General features: G+C 37.6%; 1 protein-coding gene across 2 annotated transcripts in view; it reads left to right on the forward strand.

Moving 5' to 3' along the window:
* The window catches only part of LOC150094852 (caskin-2-like), a 378,559-nt gene that overhangs the window by 243,930 nt on the left and 118,201 nt on the right, over window positions 1-16,428 (forward strand). For both annotated transcript variants that reach the window (XM_090411520.1, XM_090411521.1), the window contains one exon: window positions 15,764-15,874. In XM_090411520.1, the coding sequence (XP_090267646.1) occupies window positions 15,764-15,874 (111 nt within the window). The remainder of the gene's footprint in view (window positions 1-15,763; window positions 15,875-16,428) is intronic.

Below are 16,428 nucleotides of genomic sequence, written 5' to 3' on the forward strand. Positions count from 1 at the left end.
ATCATAGACGCTTCCTAGTTGGGTGTTTTTCAATTACAGTAGACGACTAGTCTCCTGTAATTCAACTGCAAACCGTGTTCGGGCGTCAATATGCTTACTCATTCTCCTAGACCACAATCCCTTTTGTCTCCAAGACTGCAGACATTACCTGTACAAGCTCCAGTGATGATTCACTGGAGCAATTTTATGGAAAATAGTAATAAATAATATCCATACCCGTTAGGTAGGTAAGTGAAGCCTTGCTTTTACATTTACGGTACGTCTTCCAACCAGCAATATAGGCGTTCGGGATGCTTCCATCTACGCACACTAGATGGCGTATTTTTCTAGGTATGAAATAAAAAAAAGAATTTAATCGTGAATATATTTCGGTTGGTTATTAGAATTTGTTACTTGTCGATAACAGGTGGGCTTTGTCGGAATGTGACAGACTACGTGTTGGGTTTGGAGGTACGTCTGTGTTCCCGTCATTCAAGTGGAACTGCGACATCGTCCGTCCATTTAAGGAATTACAGACTGTTGGCAAGAACTTCGTCGAGTGTTAGTTTGCGAGTGCACCAGTCATGGATTTTAATTAGATAGGAAATAGACACATTCAGCAATTAAAAGAATGAAGACTTATTTTTAAATTTAGACTGAAAACGCTGGATTTTTAAAATGTCATTAATGTGTTCATTTCTCTTTTACTTTTTTTTTTTTTTAAAGTCCTGAAATGGCAAATTGCATCAGAACTCATTCAAATACCCTACAGGACCAAATCCTTCGTTTTTTTTTCTTTTCTTGTTGTTGTTTGATTCTTTCTTTCTTTTTTTTTTTTTTCATTTGCATTGCTGCATGTGTCGATCTTTCTCTCCTCTTACAGACTGAATCGAGATGAAAGCCGACAAGACAAAACGAAATAAAGAAAAAAAAAAAAGGAAATCGCACTGGTAGCGAGGCTATTAGGATAAGGTTCTTAGATTTATTACATGACAACGCCGCTTTCTGAAATCGTGTGCTGTGCTAAAGACAGCTACGAGCGTAGATGAAATCGCACAAATGAACGATTGACTTTTTACGAGGCACAAGAGAAAAAAAAACTCTGCCTTTTGATATGATCATCATCACATAAAGGAAAAAAAAACGCGTTTTGTTATTCGATATCACGTGACCCCTATCGATGACGTGTGAGTTGAGATGATCAAATCTGCACTCCCCCCCCCCTGTTTTTCTTGATTCACTGCTTTGCGTGTGCGTACTCCTACATGCCTTTATTGCAATTTATAGTCGAATAAGTCCATCCGGGTTCTGTTTGATTTGTCGTCATTTACTTCACACACGACAGCCTACTAAGCACTTCCTTCTATCAAGTGCCATTCGATTGATCCAGCCGACAGTTCAACCCCTTTGCTTACTGTTAGGTGCTGTCCACAGTACTTCCGTTCGCTCCGTAGTTGTTTATGTACCGTGTACCCTTCCACCCTCATTCGTTCCCTCACATCAGAAAGAGTTTTCATCATTTACTTTCACCCATTTCATACGTTCGTTGCTTGAGTAAATACTGACCCTATACATACATCGTCTATAATGGAGGTGCCGGCTACTTCCACTGCTTACCTTCTTTTAACTTTACATAATGGAGGCCTTGAATGCATCTTTTATTCGTAGCTTACCAAAGAAAAAATTCTTATTCCAAAACATCTTAGTGCATCTTCATGTTTTCGTATTATGGATTTCGGGGCATTATTAAAATAATATTTCACAGATGAAGTTAGATTTTGAAGCGCCCTCTAGGAATACTTATAGACAACTGACATTTTTTGGATGTTTATTCTCGTATCCATGGCAACCATTGAGTTATTTGAATACTAGCCATTTTCTTTTCAAGTTATTTTCCATCTACAAATACTGCGCAGGATTATTTTTATGTGTATTCTCGTATCCATAACAACCATTATCAGCCCTTTTTTATATGTATAAATTCTCCAAACTTTTACAATCCTTTTTTAACTTTTTTAATTATCCTCCTCTTCCTTTTATGGTGTAGATGTAAGTATTCTTGCAACCGTACTCGAGGATAGCCCTATGCGTCCTGGTGTGTTCACGGGCTGGTTTGCCTGTTCTGGGGAACAGAAAAACCAGAGTTTCCGGGTGAAAAAAAAAACCTACCTCCGTGTGAGACGGACTAACTCACTTTTCGTCGAAAGAGACCAGATAAAGGTTCCTCACGTCACTGACGGGAATCTAATCCAGATCTTTCCGACCAAAGGGCTTCGTCTATACCGACTGAGCTGGAGGTTCTTTTACAATCCTATATATGAGAACACCCGTATAGCTAAATTTTGTGAGCTTAGAAAGCATTATTATTATGGGCATGATATTTTGCAGATGAAACAAGACAGCAGCTCCCTCTATAGGCAACATTAGCTTGTGACATTAACTTGTGATTTTTTTATTACGTTCTCGTATCATGGCTGCCATATGTACTAAACTTTTTATATTTTTATTTTTCCTGCCCATGACAACCGTTAGCAGGTAAAATTATGGGTTCAATGAATACGAAAATAAAAAAAAAATCATAATAGCAATAATTATTTTTATTCTAGCATCCATGATAACTATTTAAATAATAGATAAAATTACTTTCTACAAATTTTTCTCCCGATATTCTCTGACCTTTCACCCCATTTTAGTTCATTTGGCTGTTTGACTGCCCCGTTGTGTCATCAAGGGATACTTTGACTGAATGAACTGTGCTTTTCATATTGTTCCTCCCTAACCCCCTGAATTCCGTGGAGAGTTTCTGTAGAATATCGTTGTTAATTAAAACCCATACGGGGTACGAACTAGGGGGGGGGGATAGTCATTGTCTTCATCGATTCGCTACCTGCGGGTGCCGAGTTAAATCTTGTCCGGGCTTTGTTTAACAGCTATATGCACGGTAGGTGGTGCTGAATTCCTATTCGCTGCCCTGGGGAGTCACCAACTACATATCCTCGCCTGGTGTGTGCCGATCGAGTTAATTTGATTGTACTCTGGGAGTAATCTTTTGAAGTGAACAGAATATTGAATCAACCCGCTGCTAAGAGGAGAAGGCTTCAAATGTGGGAGCGTGGAGTTGTGACTGGTGCTTTTCCTAATACAGGACACACACACACATTGGTGGATTGTAAATTCTCATCTAATATGCTGGGAGGACTTTGAGATTGGAAAATTGCATCTTTTACTTGTCAGATGCCTGGGAAATAGTTTGAGATTTAATATAGCCGTGTCATGAATTTACAATTATTTCAATAGCGATAACGCACCTATGCTATTGTTTGTATTTTAGTTTTATAAGTCAACCCGTTAAATTTATTTTAATTCATGTTAATTATAGTCTTTACAATTGTGGGTTTCTGTTACCGAGCAGTGGATCGAATTTTCTCTGAGGATAAGTCATACATCGCAATGACGTCACAGAAACAAACAAGTATGGAAATAATCTCAGATTTCTCTTCCAAATTTGTATTTCATTTCATTTTTGTTGTGTTCACGTACAATTGTTAAAATAACACCAAGTTTTAGTGATGCATTTTTATAATGCTGAAATCGAGGTATTGGAAGTAGCTACACACTAACGAAATATTGTTTTTTGTAGGAAGATATTATTAGGTTGTATGAACTCCAGATTTTTCTTGAGTTTACTTTTGTTATGTACACTTACCGATGGAAAAGACGTTATTAAAACCTGCACGTTAGCAACAGTTTACTTATAATAGTTTCCTATATTCTACTGTGGCACGTGTCGTTCTAGGTGATTTTTTTAATCAATTAGAAATAAAAGTAATGATTTTATAATTTTAATTCTAAATAATTAAAAAAATATTTACAACTTAAAGGTACGATTTTTTTTTTTTTTTTTTTTTTGCAATGCGAACACCGTACCATGTCATTGTTCGAAACCAAATTCTACGGAATAGGATGGTTAAGCTTTATTGTCGTAATATCTTATGTCTGTATGCTGTGTTTTTCTGACCGATTTTGCGGGATGAAAAACCCGACTTTCCAGGATTTAAAAAAAAAACACAAAAAAACTGTTAGCACCACGACGAACGTTGTCAGATTCCGAATTCACCCCCTTTAACCTTGGTCAAGGGTGAAAGATAACCCTCGAATCATATGCATGCTTCACCAGCATATTTTTATACATGATTAAATACTGAAAGCCACTTTTGCATTCGAAGTATTTCCCTCCTAAGCATCACTCTATTGAAGTACGTGTGTTATACGTGTAGGCCGCATTGGATACTTGACTTTAACCCACGTCATGCTGTAATGCAACACTGATGTATTGCGGATTCTCAAATGGCTTTCCATTGCAAGGTATCGAAGAGAGAAGAAAAGGGAGGTGTGGGTGGGTAAGGTCATACTTGCAGTAAGCTTGAAGGTCATTTAGAACGTGTTACCACACATGCTTCAGTTGAGGGGTAGCTTGAAATTAGGCATAATTTTTATACTGCCGCTACTGTTATTAATGTTAATCAACTGCTACGATGCTATAACCAGTATCGTCCACGTGCGTGTCGTTTTGAAATAAATCCAATCTGCAGTATCATGCTGCAGGTGTTGGGCTGAATGAGAATTCATTTTACCGAGCACATTCTGTGTACAGTAGCCAAATTTAGGCTTAAGTTAGTGATACTGCAGTTTAACAATCTCGGGATATGAGAGTCCTCCCTCAACCTCGAATAAAAATAATTAATTGACCTTGAAAACGCTTGGGATATCGTTCTGATATAATTCTGATGCTTATTGATTGTTCGATATTGCATGTGCTATTGCTAACTTATTTTTGCATAAATGTAACCTGTAGATATATTGTTAGGCAATTCACTAGGGTGTTATTATTGTTATACTTCTCCTGGAGTCAGAATCATTTTATATATTTTTTAGAAAAGTTTACAACAAAAATAATAAATAGAAAAAAATCATAGAAACAACATATCTCTTAAATTCACGTTATTAAAACGAAACAAATACTTTAAGCCTTTATTCATCACTGCCTTGCGCGACACTTACAAGGATGGGGTGTCCTTTCACCTAGTTCTACTCATAAAAAAGCTCTCCTACATCCATCCGATACATACTTCTAAATAGCGTAAACGTATCGATCATTTCCGTCTTGAAATCATTTTTGTCAACCGCTTCTGTATCCCCTGTAAAGCTTCTTCACCCCCCCCCTTCCAAATCCTGATGAGCAGATCGCATCACAATAGTCCAAATGTGCTCTGATCACGGCTTTATACAATTAGAATCACTACTATTTTATCTGCCAATAAATGTTCTTAGAATTACATAGTCCTCTGAATTGTTTGTTGTTCAGATCCTAATGCACCTTATAACCTTTCATAGCTTCATATCATCCACAAATTCTGAATATCTCTCGAGGAAGTCCAGTGACGATGTCATAATATCAAGATTAAACACTAATGATCCTAGTACTGAGCAATTCCACTGGTAACTTCTTTCTCCCTGCTAATTCTCCCCCCCCCCCCCCTCCTGCACAGTTTTTTAAATATTTTTTTTATATCCCTGAGATTTCCAATCCGCCAATTTGATATCTAAATCCATACATTGCAGCTTAAATATTAACTTTTCATGTTCGAAGGATAACACGATAGTAAGCTAAGGTTTGATTAAGCTACATAAAGCATAAATCCTCAGTTTTATATTATGTGGGCCTCTATAGAAGAAAGTCTAGGGCTGTTTTTTCTTATTCTAGTCTTGAGTAAGTACTTTTAACTGAATTGTCGTGCTCAAAGTAAAGGAACAAAACTGGTAAAAAAAAGAAAAAGAAAAAAAAAGTGAATAGTTTTTGATTCTTTGTCCAAGCAAATAAGTTGAATTGTCTTCTTATTTAGTCCTATTCATTTTCTAAGCTCCGTCGGGTATTGCCAGGAAGTGCGACTTAAGACTTCTTTTGCCCTCAGAAGAGACATCAAATGAGAGAGAGAGAGAGAGAGAGAGACGGGGCACAACAAGCGAACGGAAATAAGCAAAAATGTGCACAAGGCTTCTCCTTTGGGAGCTAGAATAGAAAAAAGTGTTTGGTTAGATTGATCTCCAGAGAAATGCAACGTAATTGAATATTAGCAATCTGAATGAAGCAACCAAGGTTTGTTTGTTATGTTTTAATGAAGTGTGTTCTTCGGCTGGTTTATCTGTAATGCAGAAAAACGCTTCCACTTCTCTATGAGACCGCCGACTCACCTTCATTTAAAAATATATGCTATAAAATCTCTCGTAATCGTAGACGGAATTCGAAACCAGGTCTTTGTAGTCGAAGGATCTGCAAACCTAGCCACTGCCGCCTTGTAGACGCTCTGCTTTTGAAGAGCTTCCCGGGTTATGCAGTTCAAAAAAAGTTTTTAAAAGACAGAACTTCGTCGCCATTTGGAATTTAATCTGCTTGATATCACTAAAGTTGTTGCTGATGGCTTGTGAGATAGGAAATTATCCAAGAGGAAAAAAAAAAAAAAACTATTTGATAAAAGGCACAAAAAAAAGAGAAAAAAATCCTTTCAGATTTTCGACCTGCATTCCCCAAACTTGTTTGTTGTTGTAATCTAAAATTAAATTCCTTTCAGCATCAACTAAAAAGATTTATTGAGGCTAAAACAACTTGTAAACATTGTAAAAACACATCACTCAAAGTAGGAGATGGCAGTTGGCCAAGCAAAGCTTTCTTCGAAAGGTCCACTAACTCACTGAAGTAATCCTAACATGAAATATTAGCAAGAAATTTGTTTCTATGTGGCCACTCACGGATTCAACAGTTTTAGGCTTTTTTTTTTTTTTTTTTTTGTAATGTGTTGACTGATGATGCGTTCTTTGGTTCGACTAGATAACATTTAAGATTCTGAACACACACTCCGGTAGCCAAACGACAGGCTTACGGAGTATTTAGAATAAAAATAGTTTGAGTAATTTGTTTCAAACGGTGCGAAGCCAAAAAGGTTGACTAATTTGTCGTCACATTAGGAGCACCCATTCCTCATCACTAAGAAATGGAGTACGTAGACTATACATAAAAAAATCTCATATGAGCAACGTGTTATATTTAAACATATTTGCTGTACACGTGCAATGAATATGCCCTGCCCATTCTTGTGATGTCACTTTGCTCTTTAAGTCTTATTCTTTTATTAATGCACCTTTTGGGCATTAGATTTAAATTTTGAAACATAACCAAATGTTTAAACTATTGCAACTAAGTTAACATGTAAAATTACGTTTGCTACCTAATGGAAACATCGGGATAGAGCCTCCGTAGCTCAGTCGGTATAGAACCTTTATCTGGTGTCTTTCTATTAAAGGTGAGTTTAGCCGGTCTCATACGGAGGTAGGGAGGGGGGTTCCTCCCAGAAACTCCGGTTTTTCGTTCCTCAGAACAGGCAAACCGGCCCCGTGAACACACGCTGCTACAGACAAAAAAAATACATACTTAATCCCTCATTAAGAAGGCTTAACCAGTCCTAAGAGGCGATCGAGGAATGGGGGAACCCCCACATGAATAAAATAAAAAATCCATCGGGATACTGTTACTTCTAGTAGCATAGAGCAGCATGTCACAACACATACTATAACTCCGCTGTAGATGGACAAATTTAACTGAAATTTTCTACCTAGGATCCTTACTGAAGTGTGTCTATCCACATCAGTTCTCGTTTAAATCAGATCGTTTTTAATCGGTTAATTTGACCAAACAATTCGAAGTGATACATCGTATTAACTCTTGGTCGGATAGAATTTAATGAAATTTAGTATTTCAGATCTTTGATAAAGTACGTCAAGTCACTTCAATTTTGGTTTCCATCGGAACATTTTAATAGCAAAAGTCAGGCAAGTAAGTCTTCATGAGTTAAAAACATCTAAATTCTACGTGATGATAATAATGTTATTATGCAAGAATGCATTTGCAGAATACCAATTTTTTTTTTTTTTTTCACTGTTTATACTATCATTACCATACTTGTTTTCCGTACATTCTCCAAAAACCGCCTTATTTTCATCTGTATCCTCCACTTATGACTTCAATAGTCGTCAACGCACGAGCTTCCTGCATCACTGCCTTGAAACAATTACAGCTCTGTTTAAACCTTCGTTATGCATAAACGAAGAGATCTACAAACAGCTGGACTTTGTAAAGTAGACATTGAACAAACCTCCCAGACCTTATCTTTATTGTTCAGGAGCGTTTCTTCGAAATAAACGCAAGGAGGAGGTCACAAACAGGACCGCATTGTGTGTGTGTGTGTGTGTGTATCATAAAATGTAATCTCTCGGTAGCCATATATATAAATCACTGGTCTTACAAGTGCGCTGGATAATCTTAAATGCTATTTTTCTGTCGACAGCACATTTCTTTTACTTCCTTTTTTTTTTTTTTTTCCCGAGATGCATGGCAAGCCACTATCCTTACTTTCCAATCCATTAGCCGATCTGTGAAGAAGAAAAAAGGCATCTATTTGGGAATAAAGAAAAACATCATTAATGGTACTGTTATAGGGTGACAAAAGTCATTGAAGCTGCCTTTGCTAGCTTTCTATCGTAACTCTCATTCTAATTTTCATTCTTCGTCACCCCCCCCCACCCACTATACCCCCCTTTTCTCCTTTAGCGCCTTCCAGAACTATTAGTGGCTGATGTAAATAGGTATTGATCGTTGACTGAAGCCGTTAACGTAGTGTGGCTGTTGTTTTCTGGAAGCTGGCGAAAATTCGATTAAGAGAAACTTGAAGTGAAATCTATTTTCATTCTTCTTTATTGCATCTTTCCCCTTCTCAGACACATCCCGATCATTCCACGAGCCAATAATAGACTCGCTACATCCTCCTTTACTTATCCAAGCAAAAACGGGTTTTGATGCCTTACAAACGAATTCTTGTTTTAGGCCGCGATTGCCGATCCGGTGGAATTAGAGGAACACATTGCTTTTTCGTGTTATACTTTGATGGCAACATTTTTCTGTTCCACTTTGAGGCGCTTGATCGAATGCTCAATGATCTGTTTTTAAAAAGAATTTTGTAAATCATTCTGCAATCATTAATTTTGGATCCTCCACTTCTGCCTCGTTTTTAGTAAGTGAATTTATTTATTTTTTTATCCCCCTTTCAAAATTTGCTGCTTAAAGTTTGTTATAAATAAGAGGATCGCGATCTTCCGGTAGCTCGCGAAGTTGTAAATTTTCACGGCTGAGACTTCTCTGACTGTACCTATTTTATTTAATTAATTTATTTCCGATAAACAAATTATCGGAAATAAATTACCTTTTTGAAAACTTTCACTAGAGCTTCGGTGCGTCTAACACGCAAATATGTATTTTTTCTCCGTTACGCTTGCAAATCGATCACCATTTTAAAGTGCTGTTCACATATTTATGCCTTACATTGGACTTGAAAGAAGAACGTTTGAAGTAGATATGTACTTAGTATTGGACTATGCATGATTCGCCTATTTCGTTCTTGACAATGTACCTTATAGTTGTCATGAAAACGTTTCGTTGCATCTGTTTTAAACCAACAAATAAACTGAACTATTTTATTTATAGTCCAATTGGCTTAGTATAATGTGACGAAAAAATCTACTCTATAATATAAAATGATAAACCTTTTTTGTAACGTTTTTGTGTCACGTTTTTTGTCAAGTTATTTGAAACGTTTTGAAACTCACGGGCTACCCTGAGTGTCGAGTTTTCAAAATTCGAGTCATCAGAATTCAAGGAGAACTGGCCTACCAGTCCGGAATTCGGGGGGGGGGGGGCTCCTTTCGAGTCATCAGAATTCAAGAACTGGCCTACCAGTCTGCAGCTCGGGGGAATGGGCACCTTAGGCCCAGGGGGAGGAACCCCCTTTCGAGTCATCAGAATTCAAAGAGAACCGGTCTACCAGTTCTCCTTGAAAACTCGAAAGGGGTTCCCCCTGGTGCTTTCGAAGACCCCCCCCCCCTCCCTTTCGAGTTTTCAAAATTCGAGTCGTCATAATTCAAGGAGAACCGGCCTACCACTCCGGAGCTCTGGGGGTTGGGCGCCGTAGGCGCCAGGGGGAGGGGAGGAGCCCCCTAGCATATTATAATTTTATAATATTCTTTAATAATTATAAAATTATATTTATAATTATTTGAGAACTCCGTAATTATTGTTAATGGCTTTTCGTGTAACTAGTCTTGTATGCATTCCTTTTCGGGGCTCTTCTTTTTAGTGGTTGCACCCCCCCTCCACACACACACACACACACACACAAAGCTTTCTTTTCATTTTCATACTTGATTAGTATTTATTTTATATTAGGTTACATAATGAAACCGATGCTCTGTTTATGTAAATATTTATAAGTGAAAATGAAGTCATAAATTAACTTAATGGATGTTTTATTACTGCGATCGTTCCATTGGCCTCCTATTAATGTATATAAAGGAGCGGTTAGGCCTAAAGCAAAATAGTGCGAATACGTTTTCGTTATGGAGTGCATTGAGAGTACACATTTAAATGCTGAGGAACACACAAGTCTTTTATAGCTTTCTCGTCTTATTAATGGATGCTTCGTCCTAATAAATTAGGTTCTTTACGGCTCGAAATCTTATGAAATATGAATGAAGCAAGATAGAACGTTACAGTTGTAGGGGAAAAAAGTTGGGGGGATGCTTATGCATACTCATGATAGCTTTTATGATTTTAGATCGGTTGAAGAAAGTCGGTTACACTTTTATTTCTAGTCGCTGACTACCAGAACTTTGTTCTGAGCATGTCTGGAAATGTTTTCGGCCGTCTCTAGAATTAGTCGATCTTTGGTGTAGACAAATAGGTCCCCCCTTTCCTGAAACTCGTTTTTAATCCTGCCTCACTAAAAAATCACCACAGAACTTTGCATTGTTTCGCAGAATAACAGAAATTAAGGTTAAGAATAGCGCCTCCGTAGCTCAATCTGTTTAGACGAAGCCCTTTGGTCGGAAAGACCTGGGTTCGATTCCCGTCAGTGACGTGAGGAACTTTTAGCTGGTCTCTTTTGACCAAAGGTGAGTTAACCGGTCTCATACGGAAGTGGAGGGTTTTTCTCCCGGTAACTCTGGTTTTTCATTCCCAAAACAGGCAAACCGGTCTCATGAACACACACACCGTTAAGAATGTCAGGCTATAGGCAGTTCTTTGCCGTAATTTCATCGGTAGAGATGGACTGGTCTATAGATGATCACGAAGGGCGGAAACCGACTGCCCACCGATTTCCATAATTAAAACGAAGAGTTTCACCTGATCTCTCTTTGGTGAATAAAAGACGTTAGCGGTTGAATTTATTTATTTTAATATAATTACAAAATAAACAAATGAATAAAAATATAAATAAAGGCAATTGAAAACAATGAATGTGTTCCTGATTTTTTAAAATACGATTAATTTAAAAAAAGTTGTGCGTTATTTTATTTTTATTTTATTTTTTATTTTTGGTAAGATTCTGCGTAAAAAGTATACTCCATAAACGAAATACACCGAATGGTGTTTACCAATACGAAATAACATGTAAGTTTCGGGTATATTATCATAGCTTACAAAATATTAGAAGAAACGTTGACAAAAAATCGTTCAAGAATGTGCTTTTGCAGTTGCCTAATAAAATTATTCAACGCCATTTACGTTAACTGAAACATCATTGCACCATATTCCGAATCCTCGTCCATTCAATTTTATAGGTACGAGAGAAAAAGAAGTACTCACAATGGATCAGCTATAAAAACAAAATGATTCGACTTATTTTGACTGGCGGAAATTAATGTCGCGACCTAGCAGAAAGTATTGCGCGAGTAAACGCTAAATAAAATTACAGCGTGAAGTCGGCACCTTTTCTATGTAGAAGGCGTCGAAAACAGCGAGCGAGAAACTGTTCCATTTACAGACATAAATTACCGACTTTGCTTACTCGTCATAAAAACGATCCAGTTCTCTGCTGTCATTTCCTGTCAACGTAACAATACGAATTTTTCACACGTGACTAGAAGGGCGCGTGAAAGAAATGTATCAGTTGTTGCAGTTATCTTTGCACGTTGTTTACATAAATGATTTCATGGGAATTGCCACTATTAGCAACATAATTAATTACAGATTGAAAGGAGGATTGTTGAAAAGATAAGAACTTTTGGCGTTAAGCGTGAATAAATTTAATTAGATACTGGGAAGGGGGGGGGGGCTGAACAACGTCCCTTGTTGTCTAGTTTGCCTTTAAACAAAAGAAGAGTTTTAAACTCGTGAAAACTGGCATGACAGGGACATTTTAATATATTTCGTTTTCCTTTTATTTATAGTTTTCTCGTATAAATTGATTCATTTGTAGAATTTCTGTGTGCTGTTGATTTATGGGTTAAAATCGGACTATCTCATTAAGGGGGACTCATCTTTATGCAATTCATTATTGGTTAATTAGATTTTATTAGCGCTTTGGGCTTCCTAATACATTGTATTGTTTCCCAAGCGAAACCTCGCTATACGATTATTGAAAATGCAGACTTATTGGATTTTTCTTAGGTTGTTATACGATGGTTTAACAAGATACATCATAAAGTGTTAGCCCTTCCGACGCCAAAGATTTCCGGTCTAGTGAAGTAAGTTACATTACCATGAAAGATGCAAGTCGTAAGCCTTCAGTAAGGGGTTATGTGAAAAATGCCACACAGATCTCCATGAACCGCTATCGGCACAAAACTTGTGTAGTTAGAGGTTTATTGATGATGACAGTTTGGCTCCTTGCGTTACTTTATTTTCTTCATGTACGGTAACTATGAGCTGCGAGGCTTTTCCACTAATCCTACCGTACTCTGGAGCATGCGCACTTGTGTCCGCACTCCCCGATGAAACTGTGTTTCTGACAGACAAATAGAAAGCTTTGGGAAATGCATATTTTCAACAACCGTTGTGGCTGTTGTTCGACAAATCGGATTTTGGACGTAGAAGCGGTGCAGTTTAGTTTTGAAGGAAGGTGATTGGATGTGACTCTTGAGATTTTTTTTTTTCCATATTTGGATTTTTTTTTTTTATCTTTCTAAATACTAATGATCTAAAGCACTTAAAAGGGTTTTTTTTTTTTTTGGTGTGCATTGAATTTTTAATCGGCTTTCCTTGAGTGATTATTTCAACTCTTTAACAATATTGATTGTTTTCCAACTTGATTTTTTTTTTTTTTTTTTTTTTTAGATCGTCTGTCATGTTAGCAAGGTGGCCATTTATCTTTTGGTTCCATTGGCTGAAGTAAATAATGATCCGTCCACTAGAAACTACTACATTTTGCTAGCGTTAGGGTTTGTAAAATCTATCGGTTTATCCGAAGCCATTACGTTTTTTGACGATTCCGTGCAACACTTTATACGCCCGTCAGCAGCCTTTATAGCTGATTCGTCCGACGTTTCTAGTCTCTAAGAATACTTGATTATTATCAGAGGCAAATGTGAACACAAACTTCAAACACGTTCCTGAGTCCCCGCAACATTTTTAAGTTGCGGGGACTCAGGAACATGTTTTAAGAATTTCTTTAGAATTTCTGTACAGCGCACTGAAGTAAAGGGTGGAGAATGAGAGAGATTAGAGAAAGTCTGTGCCTACAGAATTCACGCAGTTTCGATGTAGACTCAAATCCAGACCGGCTTCGAATTCCAGTGATTTACACCTCAATAAATGTACACACGTTGCAAACAAACGGAATAGCTTCTTTAAAATGTGTGTGTGTGTGTGCGTGCGCGCGCGCGCGCGGGACAACCAAATAAGAGAACTCATCTGTTACTCTCATCACCCATACATAGCAGAGCAATTCTGCTGACAGGAACACTGCCTGTTATCGTCATAAAGGGCAGCGTTTCCTCTGTAGGTTGGATCAGTTATTCCACTGAGATTGGTCGTCATATCCCCGTTTGTTAAAGCAGGCTGTACCACGTGCAGGTGACATTTGGTTAGGAAAGGCTTTATTTTACGCTTCACTAACCCTTATAGCACAATAGCTATGGCATTTAAAGAGATAGTGTGAGGCTAGAACAGGTCACTAGACCTAATAATACCATGAAGGGAAGAAGTGGATTTTATATTAATAGGTTACACAGGAGTCACCGTAGTTCAGTCGGTTGAGACAAAGACCTGGATTCGATAGACCTGTCAGTAATGTGAGGAACCTTTATCTGGTCTCTTTCGACTAAAGGTGAGTTAGTCGGTCTCATACGGAGGTAGGGTTTTAGTCCCCGACCCCATGAACACACGCATTTACAGACATAGGACACACTGGGAGGCATAGGGTTAAACACCTTATCCTCGAGACTTTAGCAGTTAAATATAGAAAATCCTCGACACCGGAAGGTAAAAGAGGAAGGTATCAGAGTTTAAGTGAAAAGAACTTACATACCTTTGCTATACGATTGCCAGAAAGGTGTGTCACTATTTTATGTTATAACAAAGTATAACTAAGATGAAAAGCCAAACGGCTATTTTTTTTTTTTTTTCTTTCTTTTCTGGCGAAGTTGATAAGTTAAGGAGATAAAAATCCCTTATTGTTTTTCATCTTAGTTATACTTTGTTATAATATAAAATAGTGACACACCTTTCTGGCAATCGTATAGCAAAGGTATGTAAGTTCTTTTCACTTAAACGCTGATATTCTAGGTCTAGCTACTTTTACATTTGTAATGTAAAACAGTACTACATCTCCTAAGAGCTGTGTGTTTTTACATTATGAGAAAAAATCAAGAACAGTGAGGGATCTTGCTCCACCTTTGCAACGAGTTGCCGTGGTGTGGCTCTACCAAGTGGTCACTTACGCTTGGATACGCCGACGGTTCGTCGGCATGAAACGTTCAGATCGTAGTTTTCGATCTTAGTTTCGCTTACTGGCTGAAAAAACAATAAGGGATTTTTATCCCCTTAACTTATCAACCTCGCCAGAAAAAAAAAAAAATAGCCGTTTGGCTTTTCATCTTAATGACAGTGGTCTCTTTTCATTGATGTTTTATTGGCACATTAACCATTCTGAAAACATCTCATATCATACATTGTTGAGCATCCTATTACTGCAGCCGTCTTAGCTACAGTAGCATCTTCTTTAGTCCTTTTTTAATATAGGCTATTCGGTTTAATACAAAGCCATTGCGGTACGCTATCCAATGTAAGTTATTCCTGAATAGCGACTTCCGAATAGGAGCTGGTATCTAGCTTTTTCTAGTGACCATCTGGTTGCGTATTCTTGGTCTAGCGCTGTCTTCTTTTATCTATCGCGTATGTGTGTGTTAGCGATGCAAAGGGACGACAAAGCATTCCCACAGTCAACGACTGACCCGCCGAACTCTGCGGGCGAGCGGTCATATGACAGTTTTTATGTCCTTTGTTGTGATGAGCCACCAGAGGCCTGCGATGCAAACCGCCATCGCCCTCTGGAGAGATTTGACAAGCTATACGCCGTGGCAGGGGAGCAATATCTATCACGCCTCGTAGACGGGCACATGTCAATAGGATTGATATGTCGAAGATTGTCAGTCAGCTTAGCAAGCCAGGATGAAGAATATATCGTTCGTATTGGACAGTGTCATTCTTTCGCCATTTTCCACTCTTTTTATCTTACGATAGTGGTTTTTTTAAAACCTCTGAAGTTCTCCGAATTCTCCAAAGATGGCGCCTTTTTATGTTAATGATATTAACGATACTGAATCTATTATGTTTAGCAAGTAATTGTTGACGGTGTGAAGATTTATTTTCTGTGGATGATACAATTTATGCTTCTTTTAGGATGGAGAAATTTTGGCAGCCTGGTTGTCCAGTCTACGATTTGAAGAATACATCCCTATGTTCCTACAGGCTGGCTACGATATGCCAACCATTTCGCGAATGACTCCGGAGGTAAGTTATTCATGTATATATTTCCTGTGTTAAGAGATTAAAATCAGTTTTTCTTTAAGAATTTAAAAAAAAAAAATCAGCGAAAAAAAAGAAATATATTTGAGTTCGTAAACATGCTCTTCTCCCTAAGGAGCTGTTTGTTTTCACATAAGTCTTCTAGTTGTTTTTATACCTTCATTTTTTTTCCTAAATTACTTTTTTTTCCAACCGAAGAATTTCCTTTCAACTAAATTCAAAACCTCTCTGCTTAATGTCCGTTGGGTATTTGGATGTTCTAAAGATTTAACAGACCAAACGATGAAAAGTACAATTTTGTATTTTTTTTTACGTGCCACGTGGGATTGTCATGACAACCAGAATGCTTTCATTGTTGATTTTTTTTCTCATTCTAGCTTAGCTGTCAGTATTAGTGTTTCCTTACAGTTTTTTTTAGTTAAAAGCCTGGAACTTCAACAGGACAGCTGGTCTTTATCAAGCTTGTTTGAACCACTTTAGACCTCCGTAAAGAAAAACAAAAACAAAGTGATATATACTTCCGTATTGAAACATCGTTG

This window comes from Typopeltis vanoorti, chromosome 21 (genome assembly GCF_054136105.1).
Source record: "Typopeltis vanoorti isolate ZY-2024b chromosome 21, IOZ_Tvanoo_1.0, whole genome shotgun sequence".
Taxonomy (NCBI): Eukaryota; Metazoa; Arthropoda; class Arachnida; order Uropygi; family Thelyphonidae; genus Typopeltis; species Typopeltis vanoorti.